The 24,645-nt window shown below is 44.3% G+C and overlaps 1 protein-coding gene across 3 annotated transcripts in view; it reads left to right on the forward strand.

The window, feature by feature from the left end:
* The window catches only part of PRICKLE2 (prickle planar cell polarity protein 2), a 342,842-nt gene that overhangs the window by 259,608 nt on the left and 58,589 nt on the right, over positions 1-24,645 (forward strand). For all 3 annotated transcript variants that reach the window (XR_009542736.1, XM_060161421.1, XM_060161422.1), the window contains 3 exons: positions 17,373-17,486; positions 20,346-20,483; positions 23,371-23,574. Coding sequence is in view for 2 of the 3 variants with exons in the window: in XM_060161421.1 (XP_060017404.1) it covers positions 17,373-17,486; positions 20,346-20,483; positions 23,371-23,574 (456 nt within the window). In the remaining variant the exon portion in view is untranslated. The remainder of the gene's footprint in view (positions 1-17,372; positions 17,487-20,345; positions 20,484-23,370; positions 23,575-24,645) is intronic.

The raw sequence follows: 24,645 nt of genomic DNA on the forward strand, positions 1-24,645 counted from the left end.
CTTTCATTTAACCTAGGTAAGAACCGATCCTGAAACTCTACTTCCTAAAAAAAAAAAAAAAATGGATGTTTAAAATTAAGCCGTTTTTCTTTTTGATTCATTTCCTGTTTCCAAAAATGGTTTCGATGAACTATCAGTAGAATAACTAAAACAACGGTAAAGAATCCTATAGGCAACAAAGGGAAAGGAGATAATTAGAGACCAAGACTGAAGTTTGCTTCTACAACTGGGCACTGTCATCGGCTAACCACAAAACAATATCTGTTTATTTTGGAAGAGACTAAGATCGCACGTGGATGAGCATTGTTTTAGACCAGGTGTCAGGGATGTCAGAATGCTGAAGAATGCCTGTTGGAACTGCTTATTTGGGTCTAAGCCTGGTTGATATGGAGTTCTCTTCTCTTGCAATTACTGACTAGCATTGATTGCTTCTCATGCCACTCCAAGAGCAATCAGAAGACTGTCATGAGCTAGAAAGAGGTGCTGTGTAATGGGAATTCTGTGATTTGTGAAATATTGAGTCAATGCCCCAAGGCCGAAAATTCAGAAGAAATTACTTCCCCAGGTATTAGTAGTGATTTACTTCATGGGTCTTCTCGGTGGAAACACAGTACGATACTCTCATTTGTTGTAGATTCTAATGGCTGAGGCCACAGTTTCCCCTGCTGTCTTTCATTGTTTTATTAAAAACAGAAGGAAAGTTGCTTATAAAAGGACTTAAATGTAAGTGTCGATACATTGCCTGATTCACTTTATTTCCCCACTGATTTTCACCATAGCATCAGAGAAGTGTTACTGCAAAAGAACATTTGGTACCAACATGTAATAAAAATCACTCTGAACCCTAGTCACATTCATAGAGATGGAAAGGAGAATGGTGGTTGCCAGTGGCTGGGGGAGGGGAAGTGGGGAGTTAGTACTTGATGGGTACAGAGGTTTAGTTTGGGAAGATGAAAACGTTCTGGAAATGGTTGGTGGCAATGGTTGCCCAACAGTGTACTTAATGCCACTTAAAAATGGTTAAAGTGGTAAATTTTGTGTTATGTGTATTTTACCACGAAATGAATAAATACATGAAATAAAATAATAAAGTAAAATTTAACAGTATAATCTGGGGAATCAGAGCACTCACTTCAAGGACCACAAGGCCTTTGTCGGGGATGGACGTGGGCATATTAACATTTCCCTTGCATAGACCGCAAAGAAAAAAAGTTTGTCAAACTTGAGTCACTTCACATGACCTTTACTACAGAACGTTATGCACATAATATTCAAAGCAGACACATTAGCAGATAGCACTGTTGATTTCCATCGTCTTTGGAATTCCACTTGGTTCATGTGGCTTTCATGATGAAGCAGCCTCTCTAGTCTGTTTATTATTCTAGGTTTTAACAGGAACCACAGGCTTGAAGAATGAACTGTGACTGCACTGGGTATGGAGTCATCAGATGCTCAGGGCAGAGTGTAATCCTGTGACTGGTTTAGGGAGACAGTGGGGTGAAGCGGAAAGAAAATGAGCTTTGAAGTCAGACCTCAATTTAAATCCTGGCTCAGCCCCTTTCTCCTGAGCAGGTCAGATAGGTCGTAATCTAGTCATTCCTCATTATTCATGGATTAGGTATCTGCACATTCACCCCTCTCTCAAAATTTGTTTGTAACGCCAAAATCAATATTCGTGTCACTTTCACAGTCAGTTCCAGACAGGTGCAGAGGGGCAATATTTTTTTAAGTTGAAGTACAGTTGACTTACAGTATTGTGTTAGTTTCAGGTGTACAGCGAAGTGATTCAGTTATATATTTTTTCAGATTACATTCCATTATAGGTTATTACAAGATATTGAATAACTCCCTGTGCTATACAGTAAATCCTTGTTGCTTATCTATTTCATGTATGATAGTGGACATCTGTTAATCCCATAGTCCTAATTGGCCCCTCCTCCCTTCTCTTCTCCCCTTTGGTAACCATAAGTTTGTTTTCTATGTCTGTGGGTCTGTTTTGTATATAGGTTCATTTATATTATTTTTTAGATTCCACATATAAGTGATGTCACATAGTATTTGTCTTTCTCTGTCTGACTTCACTAAGTATAATATTCTCTAGGTCCATCCACACTGCTGCAGATGGCAATATTTCATTCTTTTTTATGGCTGAGTAATGTTCTATTGTATATGTATACCACATCTTTTCAAGCCAGTTGTCTGTTGATGGGCGTTTGGGTCGTTTCTATGTCTTGGCTACTATAAATAGTGCCGCTATGAACATCGGGGTGCATGTATCTTTTTTGAAGTAGAGTTTTCATCTTTTCCCAGGAGTGGGATTGCTGGATCACATGGTAGCTCTACTTTTAGTTTTTTAAGGAACCTCTATACTGTTTTCCATAGTGGCTGCCCCAATTTACATTCTCACCAAGAGTGTAGGAAGGTTCCCTTTTCTCTACATCCTCTCTAGCATTGATTATTGTAGACTTTTTGATGATGGCCATTCTGACCAGTGTGAGTTGATCCCTCATTGCGGTTCTGATTTGCGTTTCCCTGTTAATTAGTGACGTTGAGCATCTTTTCATGTACCTGTATGTCTTCTTTGGAAAATGTCTGTTTATGTCTGTTGCCAACTTTTTGATTGGGTTGTTTTTTCAGTATTGAGTTGTATAGGCAGTTTGTATATTTTGGATATTAACCCCTTGCCAGTCACATCATTTGCAAATATTTTCTCCCATTCGGTAAGTTGTTTTTTTGTTTAATTGATGGTTTCCTTCAGGGGGGCAAAAATTTTGAATATTATTTAGCCATAAAATGTCATGAAGTTCTGATAGATGCTACCACATGAATGAACCATGAAAACCTTCTGCCGAGTGAAATAAGCCAGACACAAAAAGAAAAACATTGTATGCTTCCGCTGGGATGAAATAGCTAGACTTGGTGAATTCACAGAGACAGAAAGCAGATTAGAGGCTACCAGGGGTGGGAGGAGGGAGAAATGGGGAATTATTGCTTAAATAGGTAGAGAGTCTCTGTTTCGTATGATGAAAAAGTTTTAGAAAATAGATCGTGGAAATGGTTGTACAACTTTGTGATTATAACTAATGCCACTGAATTGTATACTTTAAAATGGTTAAAATAACACATCTTATGTTATATATGTTTTACCACAGTAAGAAAAATATTTTTTTAATTTCTTAGTTAAAAATCAACTTTGGGGCTTCCCTGGTGGCGCAGTGGTTGAGAGTCCGCCTGCTGTTGCAGGGGACACGCGTTCCTGCCCCGGTCCGGGAAGATCCCACATGCCATGGAGCAACTGGGCCCGTGAGCCACAATTACTGAGCCTGCGCTCCGCAACGGGGGAGGCCACAACAGTGAGAGGCCCATGTACTGCAAAAAAAAAAAAAAAATCAACTTTGGTGCAAAGCCAGTGATACTGGTGATGTTTGTTACTGTGGCATAATCTAGCTCATGCTAACCAAACCTTCCTTCCTCCCTGTTCCTCTAAAATGGCATAATATAGGACATTTAGAGTTTTATAAACATTATCTAACCTTGAACCTATAGGCCAGTGTTTTACCTTAGCTGATCATTTGGTTTCTCAGAACAGGGAAGACTAAATTCTTACAATTGTATGTGTGATACATTTGAAACTTAATGAGGCAAGCAGCGTAACTGAGGCTGAAAGTAGCCTTGGATGTCAGAAATACCTACTTCATAATGTATAAATGAGCTCCTTAGTTTTCATATTTTTCCGTGGGTTCACAACCTTGTTATTTTAATGTGAAGCAATGAAACTGCCTTAAAATGAACTGATTCCAAACAAAGACCACCTGTATTTTAAAATGGCTTTCCAACAGTGTTCTGTGAAAGCAAGCTCCAGTCTATGTAAGAATGAATTTTTCTTGGAATTACAGCATGTGTCATTATGCGTCACCTTTTAGTTTAAAAGTTGAATTTGTCCTAGGATATCTTCAGTTGCTGCTCTCTAAACTGTTTTTCAAAATGGCTCCACATGACATTGTGAATCTATACTTAGTAATAATAGTGGGGGGAGGGTGGAATGGACTAATGATGTTTACAGCTCTCTACTGCTCTTGTCTTCTTACCTTTTTAAAGAGAGTTTGCCCAAGAAGCGGACTTATAAGTTTCCAACAATGATGTACTGGAACTGGCTTATACAGTTTCGCAAGATCCAGTTGGTCCGTTTTCAGGTATTTTGTAAGCCAGTTAAGTTCAGCCATTCTTAAAACTTAATTATATAAACTTATAATTAAACTATATTAAAAACAAAGGTAATGGGCTTCCCTGGTGGCGCAGTGGTTGGGAGTCCGCCTGCCGATGCAGGGGACACGGGTTCGTGCCCCGGTCTGGGAAGATCCCACATGCCGCGGAGCGGCCAGGCCCGTGAGCCATGGCCGCTGAGCCTGCGCGGCCGGAGCCTGTGCTCCGCAACGGGAGAGGCCACAACAGTGAGAGGCCCGCGTACCGCAAAAAAACAAAGGTAATAAATACTCAAACCTCATCACTTCATGATTACTTTCCCATATTTTACTGTTATCTGGGCTCTTGAGGTTATTTCGTTTAGTAGATCCATACAGTAGAAATACTGTATAATTGTATGCATCTCTTCCCTGTCCCACATGCAGTGATGTCACATTGGTAGCTTGAAATCAGCCCTAGTAGGATTATTTATACCATGGAAATTGGCAAATGCTACAGATGTAGGATTGATTTATTGTTTTTTGAAACTCTGGAGTGTTTTTCTCTGCCTCTAATGGCTTCTGCATTATAGTCATTTGCCTACTTGTCTTATACTTCCTTCAACCAGGGGTAGTTTCTTATGCGTGTGTGTGTCCTTTCCACACAAGTACCCCAGGGTTCCTTGCATGTGGTAGACTGTTATTCTGTTAAGGCAGCCTGAGCAGGCTACCACAGACTGGGTGGCTTCAACAATAGAAATTTTTTGCTTCACAGTTTTGGAGGCTGGAGGTCCAAGGGCAAGGTGCAGGCAGGGTTGGTTTCTGGTGAGACCTCTCTTGACTTGCATTCGGCCACCTTCTTGCTGTGTCTTCACATGGCCTTTCCTCTGTGCATGAGCACTCCTAGTGTCTCTTCCTCTTCTTACAAGGATATCAGTCCTTTCTGATTACAGCCCCAATCTTGTCACCTCATTTAACCTTAATACCTCCTGAAAGGCTCTTTCTCCAAATACAGTCACTTTAGGGCTTACGGTTTCAGTGTGTGAACGGGGAGGCGGGCAGCGCAGTTCAGTCCATAAAATAGACATTTATGACTTATGGATTAGATTGCTTTGAAGCCAAGAAATATCGATCCTTCACTGTGTGCCTTTTTGCTAGTTACATTACAGGCAGACCTCAGAGATGTGCAGTATCAGTTCCAGACCACCACAGTAAAGCAGGTATTGCAATAAAGTCACAAATTTTGTGGTTTCCCAGTGCATGTAAAAGTTATATTTATACTATACTGTAGTCTGTTAAGTGTGCAACAGGATTATGTCAGAAAAAATGTACATTCCTTAATTTAAAAACACGTTGTTGCTTAAAAATGCTAACCATCATCTGAGCCCTCAACAAGCTGTAATTTTCTTTTTTTTTTTTTTTGCGGTACGTGGGCCTCTCACTGCTGTGGCCTCTCCCGTTGCGGAGCGCAGGCTCAGCGGCCATGGCCCACGGGCCCAGCCGCTCCGCGGCATATGGGATCCTCCCGGACCGGGGCACGAACCCGTGTCCCCTGCATCGGCAGGCGGACTCTCAACCACTGCGCCACCAGGGAAGCCCTGTAATGTTTTTGCTGGAGGGTCTTGCCTTGATAGTGATGCTGCTGACTGATCAGGGTGCTGGTTGCTGAAGTTGAGACGGCTGTGGCAGTTTCTTAAAATTAAACAACAGTGACGTTTGCTGCACTGATTGACTCTTCCTTTCATGAACAGTTTCTCTCTAGCATGGCAGTGCTGTTTGATGGCATTTTCCCCACAGCAGAACTTCTTTGAAAAGAAGTTCAACCCCCGCCCCCCCCCCCCCCCCCCCCCGCCAATGCTTTATCAAGTAAGTTTATGTACTGTTCTAAATCGTTTGTTGTCATGTCAACAGTCTTCACAGCATCTTTACCAGGAGTAGACGATATCTCGAGAAACCACTTTCTTTGCTTATCTATAAGAAGCAACGGCTCATCTGTTAAAGTTCTATCATGGGATTGCAGCGAATCATTCTCATCTTCAGGCTCCACTCCTAATTCTAGTTCCCTTGTTATTTCCGCCACACGTGCAGTTACTTCCCCCACTGAAGTCGTGAACCCCTCAAAGTCATCCATGAAGGTTGGAATGAACTTCTTCCAGACTCCTGTGAATGTTGATATTTTGACGTCTTCTCATGAATCATAGATGTTCTTCCTGGCATCTAGAATGGCGAATCCTTTCCAGAAGGTTTTCAGTGGACTTTGCCCAGATCCGTCAGAGGGATCCCTTGCTTTCCCAGCTGTAGCCTTCTGGAATGTATTTCTTAGGTAATAAGAGTTGAAGGTCAAAATGGCTCCTTGGGCTGCAGAATGGGTCTTCGTTAACAGGCATGAAAACAATATGAATCTCATTGTACATCTTCATCAGAGCTCTTGGGTGACCAGGTGCACCGTCAGTGAGCAGGAATACTCTAAAAGGAATCTTTTTTTCTGAGCAGTAGGTCTCAACAGTGGCTTAAAATATTCGGTAAACCATGTCGTAAACAGATGTGCTGCCATCCAGGCTTTGTGGTTCCCTTTATAGAGCACAGGCAGAGTGGATTTAGCATAATTCTTAAGGGCCGTAGGATTTCGTAATGGTGAATGAACACTGACTTCAGCTTAAGGTCCAGCTGCTTTAGCCCCTAACAAGAGAGTCAGCCTGTCCTTTGAAGCTTTGAAGCCAGACATTGACTTCTCTTCTGTAGCTATGAAAGTCCTAGATGGCATATTCTACCAATGTGTGGCTGTTTTGTCTACATTGAAAAGCTGTGGTTTAGCGTAGCCGCCTTCATGAATTATCTTAGCTAGATCTTCTGGATAACTTGCTGCAGCTTCTACATCACCTCTTGCTGCTTCTCCTTGCACTTTTATGTTACGGAGAAGGCTTCTTTCCTTAAACCTCATGAATCAACCTCTGATAGCTTCAAACTTTTCTTCTGTAGCTTCCTCACCTCTCTCAGCCTTCATAGAATAGAAGCGAGTTAGGATCTTGCTCTGGATTAGGCTTTGGCTTAAGGGAATGTTGTGGCTGGTTTGATCTTCTATCCAGACCACTAACACTTTCTCCATATCAGCAATAAGGCTGTTTTGCTCTCTTATCATGTGTGTTCACTGGAGCAGCACTTTTAATTTCCTTCGAGAATTTTTTATTTTCATTCACAACTTGGCTAACTGTTCGGAGAAAGAGGCCTAGATTTCAGCCTATCTCAGCTTTCGACACGCCTTTTTCACGAGGTTTAATCATTTCTAGCTTTTGATTTAAAGTGAGAGATGTGTAACTCTTCCTTTCACTTGAACGCTTAGAGGCCATCGTAGGATTGTTAATTGGCCTGATGACAATATTGTTGTGTTTCAGGGAATAGGGAAGCCCAAGCTGAAAGGGAGAGATGGGGGAATGGTTGGTTGGTGGGACAGTCAGAACACACACAACATTTATCAATTAAGTTCGATAAACGGGCGTGCTTCGTGGTGCCCCAAAGCAATTACAGTAGTAACTGATCACAGCAGCTACTCACCCGAATATGCCCATTCTCCCCTGAGAGCATACTATCACTTAATAAATCCTCGATTTGCTTTCTTGGAAAAAAAAAATCACTGATCACAGATTATTATAACTGATAAAATGACAGTGAAAAAGTTTGGAATATTGGGAGAATTACCAGAGAATGTGACACAGAGGCACAAAGTGAGAGAATACTATTGGGAAAATGGTGCTGATGGACTTGCCTGTCGCAGGATTGCCACTCGCAGGATTGCCACAAACCTTCAATTTGTAGAAAACACCATATCTTCAAAGCACAGTAAAGCAAAGCTCACTAAAATGATGTGTGCCTGTATAACATTTGAGCCTCAAAGCAATATTTCAAAGTAAATATTATTGCCCCCATCTTACAGATAGGAACATTGACTCTATAAGCGATAAAAAAAAATTGTCCAACTGTGTACACATGGGAAGTGTTCAGTCCATCCATTATTCAGACCCAGACAGTGTGACTCCAAACACTTAGCCACTCTAAGAAACTGCTACCCTGCTTTTTCATACACATGTACGTGTGTATTTTGTCTAAAGGCAATATTGAAACTGTTATCCAAAAAGTAAGCAACTGTTGGGGAATTTTTAGTAGCATATACGCAAATGAGTAGACATTCTGCAAAGTGTTTTGGTAAAATTGAGGTGGGGCGGTCTTGTAATTGCACCTTAAAGGGAGAGTATTGAAACTCCCAGTTCTTCCATTTCTAAGACCTCTTCTTTAAGATAGGATAAAATAAATAACGTCAGATAATGCTCCAAACTAAATGGAAAGTATTTTCTAACTAGACATTGAGGTTTAATATTCTAAATTTAAAAAATTTGTAACAAAAAGGATTGGAAAGGGAGCGAGCATGTGAGTGCAGACAGGCATAGCTGCAGAACAGCTCACCTGATTTTGAGTCACAGTACTTGCTTAGGACGTAATGTGATTACTTTCTTTAATTTCTGTAAACAGAGTTGACTCAACTTGAAAGAAGTTCTCTGGCTTCAAATCAAAAGGGGTGTTGCTTTTGTCCCTTCCTCTTAAAGAAACAGTACATTGACAGTTATTTTATTCATCCTTTTCTTAGCGTGGCCATCATGCATCCCACATCAGTGATCTCTGGTGAAAAAGCAAGTGCTTGGGTGGCGTGAAAGGGAAGCTCTATGAGCTTTACTCTGGTTCCTTCTGAAACCTCACCTGTGTGTTCTGTTGCTGCATGTCCCTGTTCACATCCATTGATAAACCAGAAAGGCAGAGAGATGAGATCTGAACACAGCACGCATTCATTCAGCAAACATTTGTTGAGCACCTACTGTGTGTGACACCTTTTTCTGGGGATAGATGGTGCCCAAAGCCCCGGGCATTCACATTCTAGAGGGAAAAGAGTGACAATGAACAAGTAGATTATGTATCAGCAACTGGTAAATTATTTGTAGAAAAGCAGGTTAAGGGTTTACCATTTTCAGCACTAGTGACATTTTGATCCAGATCATTCTTTACTGTGGAAACCACCCTATGCATTGTAGGAGGTTTAGCAGCATCCCTGGCGACCCACTTTATGTCAATAGCACGCGTGCACACACACGCGTGCACACACACACACACACACACACACACACCCCAGTTGTGACAACCGAAAATGTCTCCAGACGTTGCCGAATATCCCTTGGGGGTCAACATTAGCCCCAGTTGAGAAGCGTTGGTCTAAAGAGTAAGAGGTGGAGGTACTGATATATTGGGATCAGGGAAGACCTACCTCTCTTTTAAGGTGACTTTTGAGCAAAGACTGGAAGAAGTGAGAATAGGCATCCTGTAAATATCTGGGGGAAGAATGTTTGCAGCAGAGAATGGCTAGTGCAAAGGCACTGAGGTGAGAGGAATAGCAAGGAGGCCATTGTGAGCAGGACTGAACGGGAAGAATGTAGCAAGTGATACGATCAGCCAGCTCTTCAGGAAGCCAGATCATGATCCTGTAGTGAGGACTTTGGCTTTGAATCACAGGGTGATGGGAAGTCATGAAGGGTTTTGAGAAGAGCAGTGAGTGATGGGACCTGGTTTATCTTCACATGGGGTTGTTCTTGCTGAACACCTGCAAAGGGCACAAAGGTGAAAGCCAGGGTCCAGAAGCAGCTGTGGCAATAATTCCAGAGAGCACTTAGTCAAGGCTGGACTGGTTGTGAGGGGATGGGGGAAAGTGACTGGATTCTGGGTATATTTTGAACCTAAATCTGACATGATTTGCTGTTGAATCAGACATCGGCTGTGAGCAGAAAAGAAAAGAAGGGGTCTTTGAAATATTCTTCTTTGAAAATATACCAAATGGGCTTTTATTGTTGATTTTTGATCCTAATCCTATGGGAGTTTAAGCGCGATGCAGACATTGGTTAGGCATTAGGTTTTAGACTGTTATTTCCTAAATTACTTCCTGAGTAAACCAATTAAACTTATAATGCGCGTCTGCAGGAGAAAAGGGAAGGAGCCAAACTCGGTATGATTTTCCCTCTTAGACGCTGCTTAGCAACACTTTTCTCCTATTGCTTGGGTAATGAAATTCGGGCAGGTGGGAGCCATATGAACAAACGGGCCCTCAGAAGCAGCCTGTCACCCCGTGCTCATAGGTACAGTACTACCTGATCATTCTCCAGGTCCCCATTTGGGAACTAGTGTGCACTTTTCATAAAAACCACCATGTGTCTCCAATTCATGCAACATCTCTCCCTTCTCTGTAGCACCTGCCTTCTGAGACCTCAGGCATATGCTAGATATTGCCTCCCCAGATTGAGGTAGATTAACCAAGGTTCCAAGCTTCTTAAACTGTGGGAGAGGGAGAATGTGAAATAAAGGCTCGATCTTCTAGTTAGTCTCTGAGTTAAGATGGGCTTTTATAAAACCTTCCAAATGTGTCAGCCCACATCAGTGATTACACTCCGGGAGTTTTTACCTTTACCTTGTAAAGTCACATTTGCTTTCCCCTTAAAGCAGTGTTTCTCCTGGTTGGGTGTGAGGTTTTTAATAAGAATGCAGAATTCTGGGCTCTATTTCAGACCCAGAGGGATAAAAATGGGAATAATGTTCAATAAGGGCCCCAAATGATTCTGTAGTATGCTAACATTTGAGAACTATTGCTCTATCATTAGGAATTGCATTCACTTCCAAGTAACTGAAATGTAAATAAAGAACTAGTTTATTTCTCTTATTGCTTAAAGAAGTTCAGTGATAGGCAACCCAGGGCTAGTATGATGGCTCTATGGCATATTCAGAAACTCCCATTCTTAAGGTTACTTCACGGTATAAGATGGCTGCTGGACCTCCTGCTGTTGCATGTACATTGCAGCCAGGAAGCCGGAAGGAAGGGGAACTTGGGCAAAAAGACCTTTGTCAACTACTTGGCCTCCTTTAAAAGAGCTCTCCCAGAAGTCACATCTTTACATGTCATTGGCCAGAATTTATTCGATGGCCACATGTAGCTACTCCAGAGGTACAGAAATACTGTCCTTAGCTGGGCATAGTGACGCTCTAAGTAAAATGATGGTATTCTAATTAAGGAAGAAAAGAAAATGGATACGATTGGTCAGCCATCTCTGCCAGAACTCCCTTACACCACCATACCATGGTGGTGTGGAAAGACTTGGATTTGGAGTACATCATTTTACTTACTGTCAGTCCATTTTGAACCATATGTTGGTTATATTATGGAGAACACCAAAGGAAAGCATGTTCATCATTTCTGTGGTCAATCATGCAGACATATTAGGAATTTACTACATCTTTTTGTCTTCTTTTCCATCCATTTGCTAGTCTTTTTTTTTTTTTCCCCTTGATAAAGAAGCCCAAGAATCCATGCACAACAGAGGGAGACGATGAGGAAGCCAAGCTCAGAAGTGGCCCTGCCATGTTTTAGCTGTGTGACTCTCAATCTGATGAGTGTAATAATGTACCACCTCCAGGCTGTGGGGAGGGTTCACACGCCACTGTATATAAAAACACTTCAGGCATAAGAGCAACTCCATAAAAAAAAAATGTTCCTTGATCCCTTCCTTCATTTGGACCGTGAAGGACAGTTGGTTCTAAATTCAGCCCCCAAATTCTGACTTCTTTGTTGGGTTCCCACTCTAAGAAAATAGGAATGCTTTTGATATGGAAAATGTACCAGCCCCAAATTTGAGCACTTTGCCATTAGGATTTCTCCTTGTTGTAGGAACTGGTGGAATCCCCTTGCTTAAGGATATGTGTAGGTGTAGAAGGAGACGTGTACAAAATTGAGTGAAACTGAACGAGTTCTTTTGCCTCCTCTGGGTCTCCTGGGGTGCCTGGCAATCCCATGGGTTGGCTGTTGAAGGAAAACACTTGGGTGACTCTAAAACTCTTAAAATGGGCTCCCTTGAACCAACAGCAGGGGCATCCCCTGAGAAATGGTTAGAAATGCAAATGATCGCCCTCGCCCCCCAAGGCCCCCTGAATTAGAAATGTGTATTTTAGCAAGCCTTCCAGGTGGTTCTGGTGGAAGCTAACATTTGAGAACCACCGCTCTAAGTAAAGCACGTTTCTCTCCAACGAGGAGCCATTGACTCCCTGGCTTCGATCTCTGCTCAGGCAGAAGTGCTGGCAAATGTGCAGTTCCTTCTGACAAACCCAGTCTTTCCAGCTGGGCGAGGTCTTGCTTTGCAGACTTTATTTGCACACTGACTAAAGCTCTTACAATCCATCTGACACAGACTGACGTTATTGCCAAACCTCGCTGTTGGGAGTCACACTTTAAATAAAGGCCTTCAGCTAGTTCATTTTCCTAAGCCAGTTTATTGTGTTCAGGATGCTTTTGTTGGGAGGAAATGTACCTCGTGTGGCTACACCCAGCGCACAATCACAGGGCACCTCTACCTGGGAATCCGTAAATGGAGCGAAGTTCCTAGCACGTTCCACAGACCTGCCGGATAATAGCTGGGTAATGATCATCACTGACAAAGTTCTATTGGATTTGACTATTTACTTGTAAAAATTAACAAGTGAGGGCTTCCCTGGTGGCGCAGTGGTTGAGAGTCCGCCTGCCGATGCAGGGGACACGGGTTCGTGCCCCGGTCCGGGAAGATCCCACATGCCGCGGAGCGGCCGGGCCCATGAGCCATGGCCGCTGAGCCTGCGCGTCCGGAGCCTGTGCTCCGCAACGGGAGAGGCCACAACAGTGAGAGGCCTGCGTACCACAAAAAAAAAAAATAATAATAAAAATAACAAGTGAAATGTGTTTGGGCTGAAATGAGCAATCTGCAGGGTTTTCACAGGTGGTGCCAATTTTCGCTTTTGTAGCGCCAGAAAGTATACTAAATATTTTCCCCTTACTATTGGTATGATTGGTGTTTGTTCTGAGCTATACAGTAGTTTTATTATGGAAGATGCCAAAGCATTTCCGTGCATGTGGCATTTCCATGTTCAGCCAGAGACAGATTGGGAAAGAGAGCCGTTTCTCCCTCATTCCCATCTGTCTGCTAATCCCCTTTGCTCGATGAAGAGCTTGCAAAGTCCAGCTTTAAACACCAGGAGGAGACACAGCAGCCACCATGAAGGGGGGTTATTTTTACTCCTGGACTTGAACAGGCTTTGAAGAGAATTGGACGTGGTAAAGGACCAACTCACTCTCCTGCCTCACAGCAAGTCAGATCACCTACCAGGTGATACGGGGGTGATTTGGTAGGTTGTTAATTAATAATTAGCTGATTTGGTTTGATAAACGGAGTCTTTTAGCAGGTAAGTTTTTAAGTCATCTGCCAAATTATTGGTTGCCTTGTGAGAAATTATGTTAGCACATTTTATATTGAAGGAATTATGGGAATACTGGTAGAAAAGATGCGTTTTCAGTGGTGGTGATGAGTAGGCTGCAGTTATAGAAGGCAACGCAAGATGTGGGACTTCCCTGGTGGCTCAGTGGTTAAGAATCCACCTGCCAATGCAGGGGACACGGGTTCGAGCCCTGGTCCGGGAAGATCCCACATGCCACAGAGCAGCTAAGCCTGTGCGCCACAACTACTGAGCCTGTGCTCTAGAGCCCGTGAGCCACAACTACTGAGCCCATGTGCCACAACTACTGAAGCCTGCACGCCTAGAGCCCATGCTCCACAACAAGAGAAGCCACCACAATGAGAAGCCCGCTCAAGGAAGAGTAGCCCCCGCTTGCCGCAGCTAGAGAAAGCCCGCACACAGCAACGAAGACCAAACGCAGCCAAAAAGAAATAAATTTATTTTTAAAAAAAGAAAAAGTAATTATATGTAATACCGGGTTCTTGAAATACCAGGTTCTGGAACAGTTGCCCTATAAGGTAGGAACCATTACTATCTTCATTTTATAGATGAAGAAAACTGACTTCACCAAGTTAAATAACCTGTTCCAATCATAAATATAGCCAGAGAGTAGCAGAGCTGGATCAGGTTCCATATGTATCTGATACCACAGTCATGGCTTTTAAAAAAAAAAAGCAGATCTACTGAAGCCCGCATGCCTAGAGCCCATGCACCACAACTAGAGAAGCCACCACAATGAGAAGCCTGCGCACCGTAACAAAGAGTAGCCCCCGCTCGCCGCAACTAGACAAAGCCTGCGCGCAGCAGCGAAGACCCAATGCAGCCAAAAATAATAAATAAAAATAAATAAATTTTTTTTTAAAAAAGGCAACACAAGATGTCCAGCCAGGAAAGGTGTTCCACAAGAGTAGTCACTGCCTCTGTTGAGTTAAGGATTCAGTCTTTAAGATGGACATCAGCATACCGAGGTACTTATTTACCACCTAAATATCTCTAGAGCTTTCCATCACTGCCTCCCCCTTAGTCCAATCATGTGTCGGGACTCCTTTATCCTCCAATCTTAAAATGGCATGGAACCTCTCCATTCCGATCTCCAGGTGTGGCCCTTGCCCAAGATGGGGTAAACAGGAGCCTTCTGTAAGGAAGTGGGATTGAGCAAAGCTAGTCAGTCTAGGGTGGACTCTTGAACGGGGCTTGTGTAAACTCAAGTCCTGTGGGGAACAGATCTGCAGAGAGGAAAGAATAGAGCAAAGGTAGGAGGACACCAGGCTTAGGGAGATGGGAAGTCCCTTACTAATCACCTTCCATTGGAAGTTTCCATTTCCTCAAGAGGCCCTACCATACTGCTGGGTTTTTTGAGAAAACACTACATCTTTATAATAATTTACCTTTTTTTCCCCTGAAACCAAGGTAGCTTAAATCGCATTTTATCCCTTGCAGCCTTCTTTCTTAGACCAGTTATAAGTGGGGGGCTCCCCAGGTTTGGTCTCACTCTACAAGCCGACAGTGTTGCCCTACCTCTTAAATGGAAGGAATGCCAGGAAGATGTGGATGGTTCCATTTGGAGTATACCAGGCTGGACAATATACTTGTCGCTGTGTATCCATATTATTTATTGTTATTGAGGGCCAAATGCTCTGTCTCCACTCTCGTTTAATGACCACAATCATATGATGAGGATTCGGAGAGGTTTTGTCAACTTGCTCAGGAACACGGGGATGGGAAAGGACAGAGCCATGACTGGGGGTTCAGATCTCCCTGGCCATGCCGTGGAGAAGGTACAGGGAAAACTCCAGCCTGGGTCAGCCTTGGACGGTAGCAGAGCGACTTTCCTTGTTCAGGGTACCAGTTCAGAAGATGACTTCTCTGGGCAGTGAAGAGAGGGGTGTGTGAGTGATGAGTGGTGATTGAGAGGAAGGTCCGTGGAGCTGAAATCAGACTCTTTGTGATCAAGCATCCACAGCGATGCATTTTATTTTTTTTAATTTATTTTACTGAAGTACGGTTGATTTACGATGTGTTGATTTCTACTGTACAGCACAGTGATTCCGTTTTACATATATATCCATTCTTTTTCACATTCTTTTCCATCATGGTTTATCACAGGATATAGTTCCCTGTGCTGTACAGTAGGACCTTGTTGTTTATCCACATAGTGATTCATTTTATATTAGCATTTGTCCCTAATGTTCTGTAACCGTAATGGGAGCTGTGAGAATGACAAAGTGATGTTTCCCCAAGGCTGTTCTACCCATCATGTTTTGACCTGGGAGGCAAAGCCCATTCCCCAAGATACAGGGACGGGGCCTGCTGCTTTATATACCCGACCCTTACCTGGTGAGGCATATGGGGCACGAATCTCCTGAGGACATAATGGTATGCCAGTCTCTGGTGGTGATGGGCTCATTGCCAGCTTCTAATCCCAAACTAACTCATGATCTGGGCTTGTATTTCTTCTCAGAGAGAGTGCCAGTAACTTGTGGGCTGCCTTCAAAACCCGGGACCATTGCTTCCCATCCTGAGACTTGGCTTCCTGCCAGGTGCCTCTAGGGAGGGGTCGCAGGGCCCTGGGTCCCAAAAGCTGGCTGGTCTACAGCAAGAAGTCTGTTTATGTTTACCTTTGGGATTTGATCGAGAGGATGATACACACACGATGGTGAATGGTTGCGATGATTTGTTACGAAAACAAGGATAGCTTTCACATTTTGTATTAAGGCTTTGTTATCACAAAACCTTCTTCCTCTCTCTTCTAACAATTATGATTTCGTTTCTGGAGATCAAAGTAGACAGAGCTTTCGCAGCTCTTCACTCCAGCATTCCCAAAACGTGTGGTCATACCCAAGGCTCCCCACACTGAAGGGAATGTGACCAAGTTTGTGGAGCCTAACCAATATGTTGAATGTAGAGCCCCAAGTCTTCTGTCTTCTCCATTTTGTTGAATGAATGCCTTGTTTCACAAGAGTTGGTCATGATGCTGAGAGACAGTTGAAAAGTATTTTCCATGATGTCATCTGACCTTGTGGGATTTTTTTTTTTGGCCTCTCCTATATAAAGCATACCTTCTATTTTGGCCAGTTTTTTCCCCTAGTTTTACATGCAGTTGGATGCTAGAATGTCTGTTTTCTTTTCTCAGGCAAAATTAGATGTTTGGTGCTTTCCCAAATAGTCTTTAGGGTTGAATGAGCCTCAGAAATTGGAAGAATATGTCCTAACAGCTGTAAACAGGAGCATTCTGGGATGTACAAAAAAAGTCACGTTAATGACAATTTTTAATTACACGCTCTGTATCCCGAATTCAGTGACTTTATTTTTTTTTGGTGACAGATCTGAACTGCTGCCTGTTCTTACAAAAAGCCTAAAACCTAGAGGGCTTTTAATGTAGGTGGAGGCTGAGGGACCCAAGAGTTCTCCGCGCGCCAAAGGCTGGTGTTGACTCCAGCGCCAGGGCAGGCGCTGACACATCGCTTTGGCTAGGAAGGCAGGTTACATGCTGGAGACTCACGGAGAAAATGGTAAAGCCAGCTCTCGGGGGAGCCTGCCGAGAAAGCCCTACCCTCCGGGTTCACCAGCATGTTTGCCAAAATCTCTTTTTCTAGGAAAGTTTGCTAGCTTCATTTTTCCCTTACAGAGAGAGGAAAAGCCCCAAGACATGGGTGGTTTGTGGGACTCTTTCTTCAAGGATGAATTTCTCTGCTTGCAGTGAGAAACTCATATGCCGTTGAGTTTCACGAAGGACGGGGACAGCGGGAAGCAGATGTGTCCTGTTGTGGGAATCATCTCCCCAGGATGTGGGAGTGGGCAGGTGGTTTGAGTAATGGGCGCGTTATCTGTGTGCTTTCCATCCTTCAGGTTCACCAGTACTATAGCTGTCTCCCAGAAGAGAAAGTTCCCTATGTCAACAGTCCTGGAGAGAAACTTCGAATCAAGCAGCTATTACACCAGCTGCCACCACATGACAATGAGGTAAGGGGCTAGAGGGGCCTTTGTAAGACTTTTCTTAGAACTTTCTCAGAACTTTCTGTGAACTGTTACCTTTTTCATAATCAGAATGCTCATTATCAGTGAGATCCCCAACGAAGAAGTCTGGCAGTTTAGGTTTTAGCTTCCTTAATTAGAACTAAAAGAAACTGTCGGACACCTTCTGGGGAGGGTTACGGAAAAGCAGAATCTCATTATGGACTGGATTCGCCTCTGTGCCTGGCGAACTGGGGAGCACTAAAATTTAAAAGTTCAAGTCCAGGTTTTGTTAGTTGAAGGACGTGCGATGCTGGTTGCCTGAGCCTGTTAGATGATTGAGATTCCCTGGGCAGTTCAAGTCCGGCACAAACTTTGAGAGTCTCTTGAATTTTCAGCATCATTTCTTAGTAAATGAGTATGTAAGTTTTCCATCTTACACTGTAGTAGAAGTTACATGTCCCGATTTGCAGCTGTGAACATTTGTGTTTTTGTCGTTTCCAGTCCAACTTGGCAAGGTCACCCCTTATACTCTTGAAAGTATGACTCGCAGGCCGTCCTTTTTTCTGAACCCAGATACAGGGCACTATAAGCAGGCATTCATCGTCTTTGAACTCAAATTGATCCTAAAGGGAAATTTGTAAATACGCTTTTAAAAGATCATCACGCTTGGGAGGTTTAGATTTGCAAACTAGAAATTAATTCTCAAGTATCTGGTTTTTAAAAACAGTGATCCTACAGAATCGCATTGTCTGCTTAACTCTGATTGTGATTTAAAGAAAAACACAACTTTAAGTTGAAAGGAGAAATTTAAAACCCCTTCAGAGAGCTGGACCCCAGCTTTTTACCAACTGCCCCCACCCACAAGCTCAGTCCCTGAGGAAATGAGTGAGTACTTTTTTAGTCTTTATCTTCCCACATTTGAATAAAAGGAATAAATCAAGAGCCTCAAAAGTGAATTTGAATAAGTGGAGCCAAAGCTTAAAAACTGAAGCAACTCCCTAGAAAGACAGTCACAGTTTCCTTTCCTATTGATTATTTCAGACTTCAGAAAACACATTTAAATAATGCTTTCTCCTTTAAAGAGGAGAGCAAGCATTGTAACCGGATGACCAGCTAACTAATTTGGAATTGAAAGTGTGGGTTTTTACAAGCAGGAGGGGTGTGCCTTTCTTTCAGAGCATGTCCCTAAATTGTCAGTGGTGTAACCATATATTCTGGGCCGTTCAGGTCCTTGCAGTTCTTTCTCCACATGAAGACTTTTTTTTTTAAACATTTTTTTACTCAATAGAGGGAAGTGATCTGCTCTGTTCTGCTTTTGAATGATTAATTCTGTTTATGGTTAACTGTGGTTTCATGAAAAGAGACCCTTCAAATTTCGTCTTCCTGTTGGTGAGAGTTGCTTACATGTGACCCAGTAGACAGATTTGCCCATTTGACATGGCCTTTTTAAGGACAGAGGGTGAATCTAAAGTAAATATTTGATCATTCTCTTTTTCACCCAGATTAGTCAATTTTGATGTATACAGCTGCAGTGGTTTTCAGACTAGTCCTGGTTCAAAGGTTTCCCTTTAACCATCTGTAGGACAGATCGTCGGGGCAAGTCGGTTAAACTTGCTGATGCTCAGATTATTCTAAAGTAAGATGGGGTGGGATTAGAACCATGTTTCCCGAAGTGTAGCAGATCCTTGATGACTTTGGTTGGTACATGGTCATGGCACTAAATAATACTGAACCACATAATGAGAGACTCACTACCTTTTCAGTTGCATTTCATTGCTTGTGACTGAGTTGTCAAGGGGGAAATTTTAGTTTGGGGGGAGCAGGTATCTCACACCTCTCCAACTCCTGCTACTTTCCATTGTTAAGTAACAGCGTTAAGAACCTCCGTTTCAGAATCTCCGACAAGCAAAAGTAGCCAGCTAGAATCCAGCAATGTGGTTTTGTTTTCAGTCTCGTATTTAGTTTTATGGTCGCTCTGTTTTTTCACAAGTGATACTGCTTTTCTATTTTTAGTCATAATATACTTTCTTTTCAAGTAAATGTATTCAAGTAAAAAACAGTGAGTCCGTTTTTAAAACAGTGTTAAGTAAACAATAGTTCAAGATTATAGCAAAATTCCCAAGGTGTGCATAAATAAAAGAGAGAATGGGAAATAGCAGATTTGAATATCTTTAATGTCCCTCCCTTAATTCTGTGAGTTTCTGTGTCGGACAAGAAGGAAAATATCTTATGCAAGTTGATGCATTAACCAAAGCCCAGCGGGCAGTCCTCTCCCTCCTGCACACAGATAAACACGCGCAGGGACTCCCGTGAGGTAACACAGATAGCGCTGGGCCAACTCCTCAGTTTCACGCCTTTGGTTCCCATCTCATTTTGGGAAACAGAAGCTGTGAGCACGTTGACCGCTATTCTGGCTCGTTGGCCCGGAGCCATTCTTTGGCGTCAAGGATCGTTTCCATGGGCACATGGAGGTGAAAGTATCACGATCAATTGGAAGATGCGGATCACTTTGAAAGGAGGAGGAAGTCCCCGATCTTGACTTAGCAGCAAAGCTATCCCAGATGGTGTGTCTCTTAGTGTGGGGAGCAGAGTGTGCCCGTGAGGCCGAGGCAGAGTTACAGACCATTCATTGGCCTGCCCAAGAATGGGGCTCTGGAGTTTGGAGCCTTTAGGAAGCCCTTTGGATGGTCAGCAATCTCAGGTAGAGACTCACTGAAATAGCCCCCAGCCTGGTGGTGTTCGAGTGCCCACAAAGACTGTGAAACCAAATGAGAGTGTGTTTAGTGAGCACAGTCTGAGGCCTGGGCTTCAGGAACCCTCAGGAGCAAGGGTGACCCCTGCGTGCCATCCTCTGTGTCTGTCCAGGTTCGCTATTGCAACTCCCTGGATGAGGAAGAGAAGAGGGAGCTGAAGCTCTTCAGCAACCAGCGGAAACGTGAAAACCTGGGTCGTGGCAATGTCAGGCCCTTCCCGGTCACCATGACAGGAGCGATCTGTGAGCAGGTGAGCGTGGATCGCAAGGCGTGCCGAGGGGATTGCTCTGGCGTCCTTTCACTCGTTCATTCAACAGTTATTTTACTGAGAACCTACTTTGTAGGCCTGGGGGATACAGCCGTGGACAGCAGATTTGAAAGCTTGATCTTGCCCTTGTAAGGAGTTCCGTTCTAAGGGAGAAGTCAGACAGTAACATCAATAAGATAGAAAAAATTCAGTGCGGAAGGAGGTTAGTGTTGGGAGTGTGCAGTGGTTGCAATTTTCAGTAAAGTGACGGGGAAGGCCCCGCAAAGACATGCAGGAACTGAGGGGGAGGGAGTCATGCAGATGGTGGAATGGGGGGCGTGGCTAAGGGAACAACAAGTTCAAAGGCCCTGTGGCAGGAGCCATTTCTGTTCTGTTTGAGGAACAGCAGGTTGGCAAGTGTGGCAGGGCAGAGGGGATAAAGAAGAGAATGAGTAGATGAAGTCATGTTTCACAGAGGGTTGGGTAGGCCACTGCAAGGAGATAGGGAGCTATTGGAAGGATTTGAGCAGAGGAATGGCATGATGGAGTTACATCTCAAAATGAGTCCTTCAGAAAGTGGAATTTGCCTGGACCATGGGTCAGCCTCTTTCCCAGGGTCATCCCAGGAGCAGTGCCGTTTAAGCAGGTGGTAAATGGTCACCCCCTTGGATCTGAGGGTTCTTTAGCACAGTGCCTGAAGCCCCCTGCATTCTCTCTAGGACCTCACTGAGTCGAAAGTCTGGATTTGTTTTTTCTTCGACTCTCCTGTAGAGTGCTCCGGGCATGGTGGAGGAGGGTTTTCAAGAAAGCAGGGTGGGAATCCAGCCTGCCTGGGTTCACCCTGCCCCACCTCTTGACCTCCAAAAGCCTTCTGGTGCTGATGGTCCTATTTTGGGCACATCTCTTAGCCCTGCTGCTAAGACAGTAGCCCCATCTAACTCCTTAAGTGCTTTGGGGACCCATTCACATACTGAAAATATGTGAACTGGATTGAGGAAGAGAAGGCAAGGTACTACCTGAGCGGAGGGGATACCATTTGGGGGCCCTTTTTGGGGATTTCAGAGGGATAGTGTGGGAAGGCTCAGGTGGATGGAATGGAGATGCAACTTAACAGGGAAGCCAGAGGACCACAGATTTGGCAGTGGGATGGGGCCTTCATCCTTGACACCTGCCCCTGAGATGTAGGTGGTCAGAGGTTAAGATGTGAGATTCTGTGTGCTCAGTTCAGGGCCTCTGCCACTCTCGGGTCATTCTTCACCAGTCCAGGCGGACTTCCCTAAGACGATGGGAAGGTTGGGTGTTTCATGGGCAGGTGTCAAGAGTGGCATGGAAGAGTGACGAGAGCCTGGAGGCAGAAAGACATAAGATTGACTCAGGTTTCTGCCAGATGGCAGTGACCATGTTACTTTTCCTGATGGTTTTGCTGCAAAATGGGGCTAACAAATGCCTAGGTCATAGAATCACGGTGAGGATTCAGCGGGATTCCGTGTTGTTAAAGTAATTAAACAAGGAGGCCATTGGACTGGGGTGGCTCTAATGCCTCGGTAGCCTATATCAGCAGACCAAAACCTAAACCAGTCAGGGTAGTGGAATCCGAGAAAGTGAAACTGAACAACCGATTGCAAACAGCCAACCAGGCTTTCCCAAATAAGGGGACTGCTTAATCCCTAGTCTCTGAAATACTTTCCGCACTTTGCTTCCATGTCTTCTCTGTAAAAATCTCTCCCTGGGTTCGTGACCTTGGAGCGCTGCCAGCAACCTTTAGTTTGATGCTTGTAGCCCAATTCGAATCAGTGTTGGAGCAAATAAACTGGAAAACTTGAGTGTGCCTCAGTTTCCCCTTTAGAAGTATGCATACCTCAGCTACCAACGTTAGCACAAAAGGCAGGGGTAGCACTTTGCATAACGTAATGTCTTTCTTATGTCTGGTCACTCGCATGAATGAGGCCCCCGAGTCTATTCCATGAGACCTTGACTTTCTTTTCTATGAAGCGTCACAACCCTTCTGATGGCCAAGGTGTGGGAAAGGTTTGGAGGTCGCTTTTCTCCTCCTTGGACGTTGCCCCCAGCCACTCATGTGGAGCCGTAGTGCTGGACCCTCAGGCTGGGAACCTCAGGCCAACACCGTGGTCAGCAGAGAGCCTCCCGCCTGGACCTGTCACCTCACACTTTACTCCTCCCTCAAAGACTGCACCGTATTCATTTTATCCCAGGTGCAACTGGAAGCGTGGGTCATCAGGGACTCTGCCTTGTTCCTTTCTGGGTAGGGGGAAGGAGCTTTGGAAATGAGTGAGAAGCTCAGGAAGGGGAGAAAGAAGCCCTTTTCATAGTCCGGCTTTAGGAGTGGTACCTTTTCAATCGGGACTGTGTAAAAAGATGGTAGGTAAAAAAAAAGCATCCCTGAAAGGTTTCTAGGGAAGATGTTAAAAGTGGGCATATCTTTATGAACCCACTCCCTACCATCCAAAGTGCAGACCTCCAGGTCCTCCCAGAGGCCCTCTGAACCCCCTCCCCACTCACGCATCACCCAAACCCCACACAGCCTACTCTTTCTAGCAGTAGTCCTGGCTGGGCCTCTGGAGGGAGTTGGCAGTATCTGAAAGATAATGAGACCTCCTGCTGGCAGACTTTTCCTTTTTCTCCCACCTTTGGGATTGCTTATTTTCTCAGTGACAGGGTCTTCCTCGTGTTGGCCCTAGGAGGGGCAGTGGGGGAAGGACAAGAAAACCCTGCCTGCCTGTGTGTAGAGCAGGTAGCACAGTAACTGATTTGCAAGTAAGCGCTCAGTCACCAGCTAGTGATGCCGGTGGTGGTCGTGTATCCCTCCCGCGTGGCGCTGAGAGACGGGGCGCCGGGGTTCCTCTTCCTGACGTTTCTGTTCGCCTTGCAGTGCGGAGGCCAGATCAACGGCGGGGACATTGCTGTGTTTGCGTCGCGCGCCGGACACGGTGTCTGCTGGCACCCACCCTGCTTTATCTGCACTGTCTGCAACGAGCTCCTGGTGGATTTGATCTACTTTTACCAAGATGGGAAGATATACTGTGGCAGGCACCACGCGGAGTGCCTGAAGCCGCGCTGCGCAGCCTGCGACGAGGTCAGAGTCCGCCCGGCTCCCTGGGTTACACCGTAGCCAGCACGTTGTCCTGTGGTTCCTGCATGGAAGAAAACCATAGGCCACTCCCCTCCCCTCTTATATTAACCCTTTCAGCAATGAAGCCCCACCATCCCTCGTTGCTAGAATGTCCAGGACTGGGACCTGCTTTACTGAATGTGACAGTCTCATGGGCCGCTAGGTGGAAGACAGTTTCTAGGGCTGAGGACATTTCCAGGGGCACTAGGTCAGTTCAGAACTCTAAAAATAAAAGGCTTTGTGCAACTTGAGATTTCAGCTCAAATCCCAGGAAGTAATCATCATCAGTAATCGTGTGTCGTTTATCTTAAAATCTTGGGTTTCCTGAGATTCGATGGGACAGTTAGGTTTGAGAAGATAAGAAAATGGGTAGCATGGTTTGATTCTCCCACAATTTACAAAAGGTCTGATGAGCATTCAGGGGGCACATGGCTACTCCGTCTGGAAACCTCTGCCCCACACTCTTAAGAGGTACTTGAATTTGCTTTTCCGAGTAAGAAAGCAGTCCGGACACAAGGTTCATACCTGGTGTTTTCTCCCAGCAGAAGCACACCTAGGTGTGGTCTGGGAGCTGAAAGATAGAAAACCTGGTTTAACTTAAAAGTTGGGGGCAGAAAGGAGAATGTTCTAAACCTGACTGATTTTATGGGACATGTTAGGAGAAAGATCTTGGACAGGGGTTTCTTCGTGCATAAAGTAGGTTTTTGGTTCTTTCTGACCCTATAACCAGCAATGTGGGACCCTGAAAATAACACTCCTCTTTTTCATCCAGAGTCCACTGTTACCATGGGCATCTCTTCCTTAAAAGCCGCCAATCAGAGACTCACTCTCCTAGAAGGAAGTCAATTGGCCTTATCTAACCTGGATTCTAATGCTACCGGTGATATTCAAAAGAGACCCTCTGGGCAGGTAGTTGGTCCAGTTCTAGTGACTCTGGGCAGCCCCTGTTCCTGCCTGCCTCAGTTTCCACATCTGGAAATTGGTGCTCATGATACTTAATATTATCTAATGGCAAATAGAATAGGATGATTAAAG

The sequence above is a fragment of the Lagenorhynchus albirostris genome, chromosome 10 (assembly GCF_949774975.1).
Source record: "Lagenorhynchus albirostris chromosome 10, mLagAlb1.1, whole genome shotgun sequence".
Taxonomy (NCBI): domain Eukaryota; kingdom Metazoa; phylum Chordata; class Mammalia; order Artiodactyla; family Delphinidae; genus Lagenorhynchus; species Lagenorhynchus albirostris.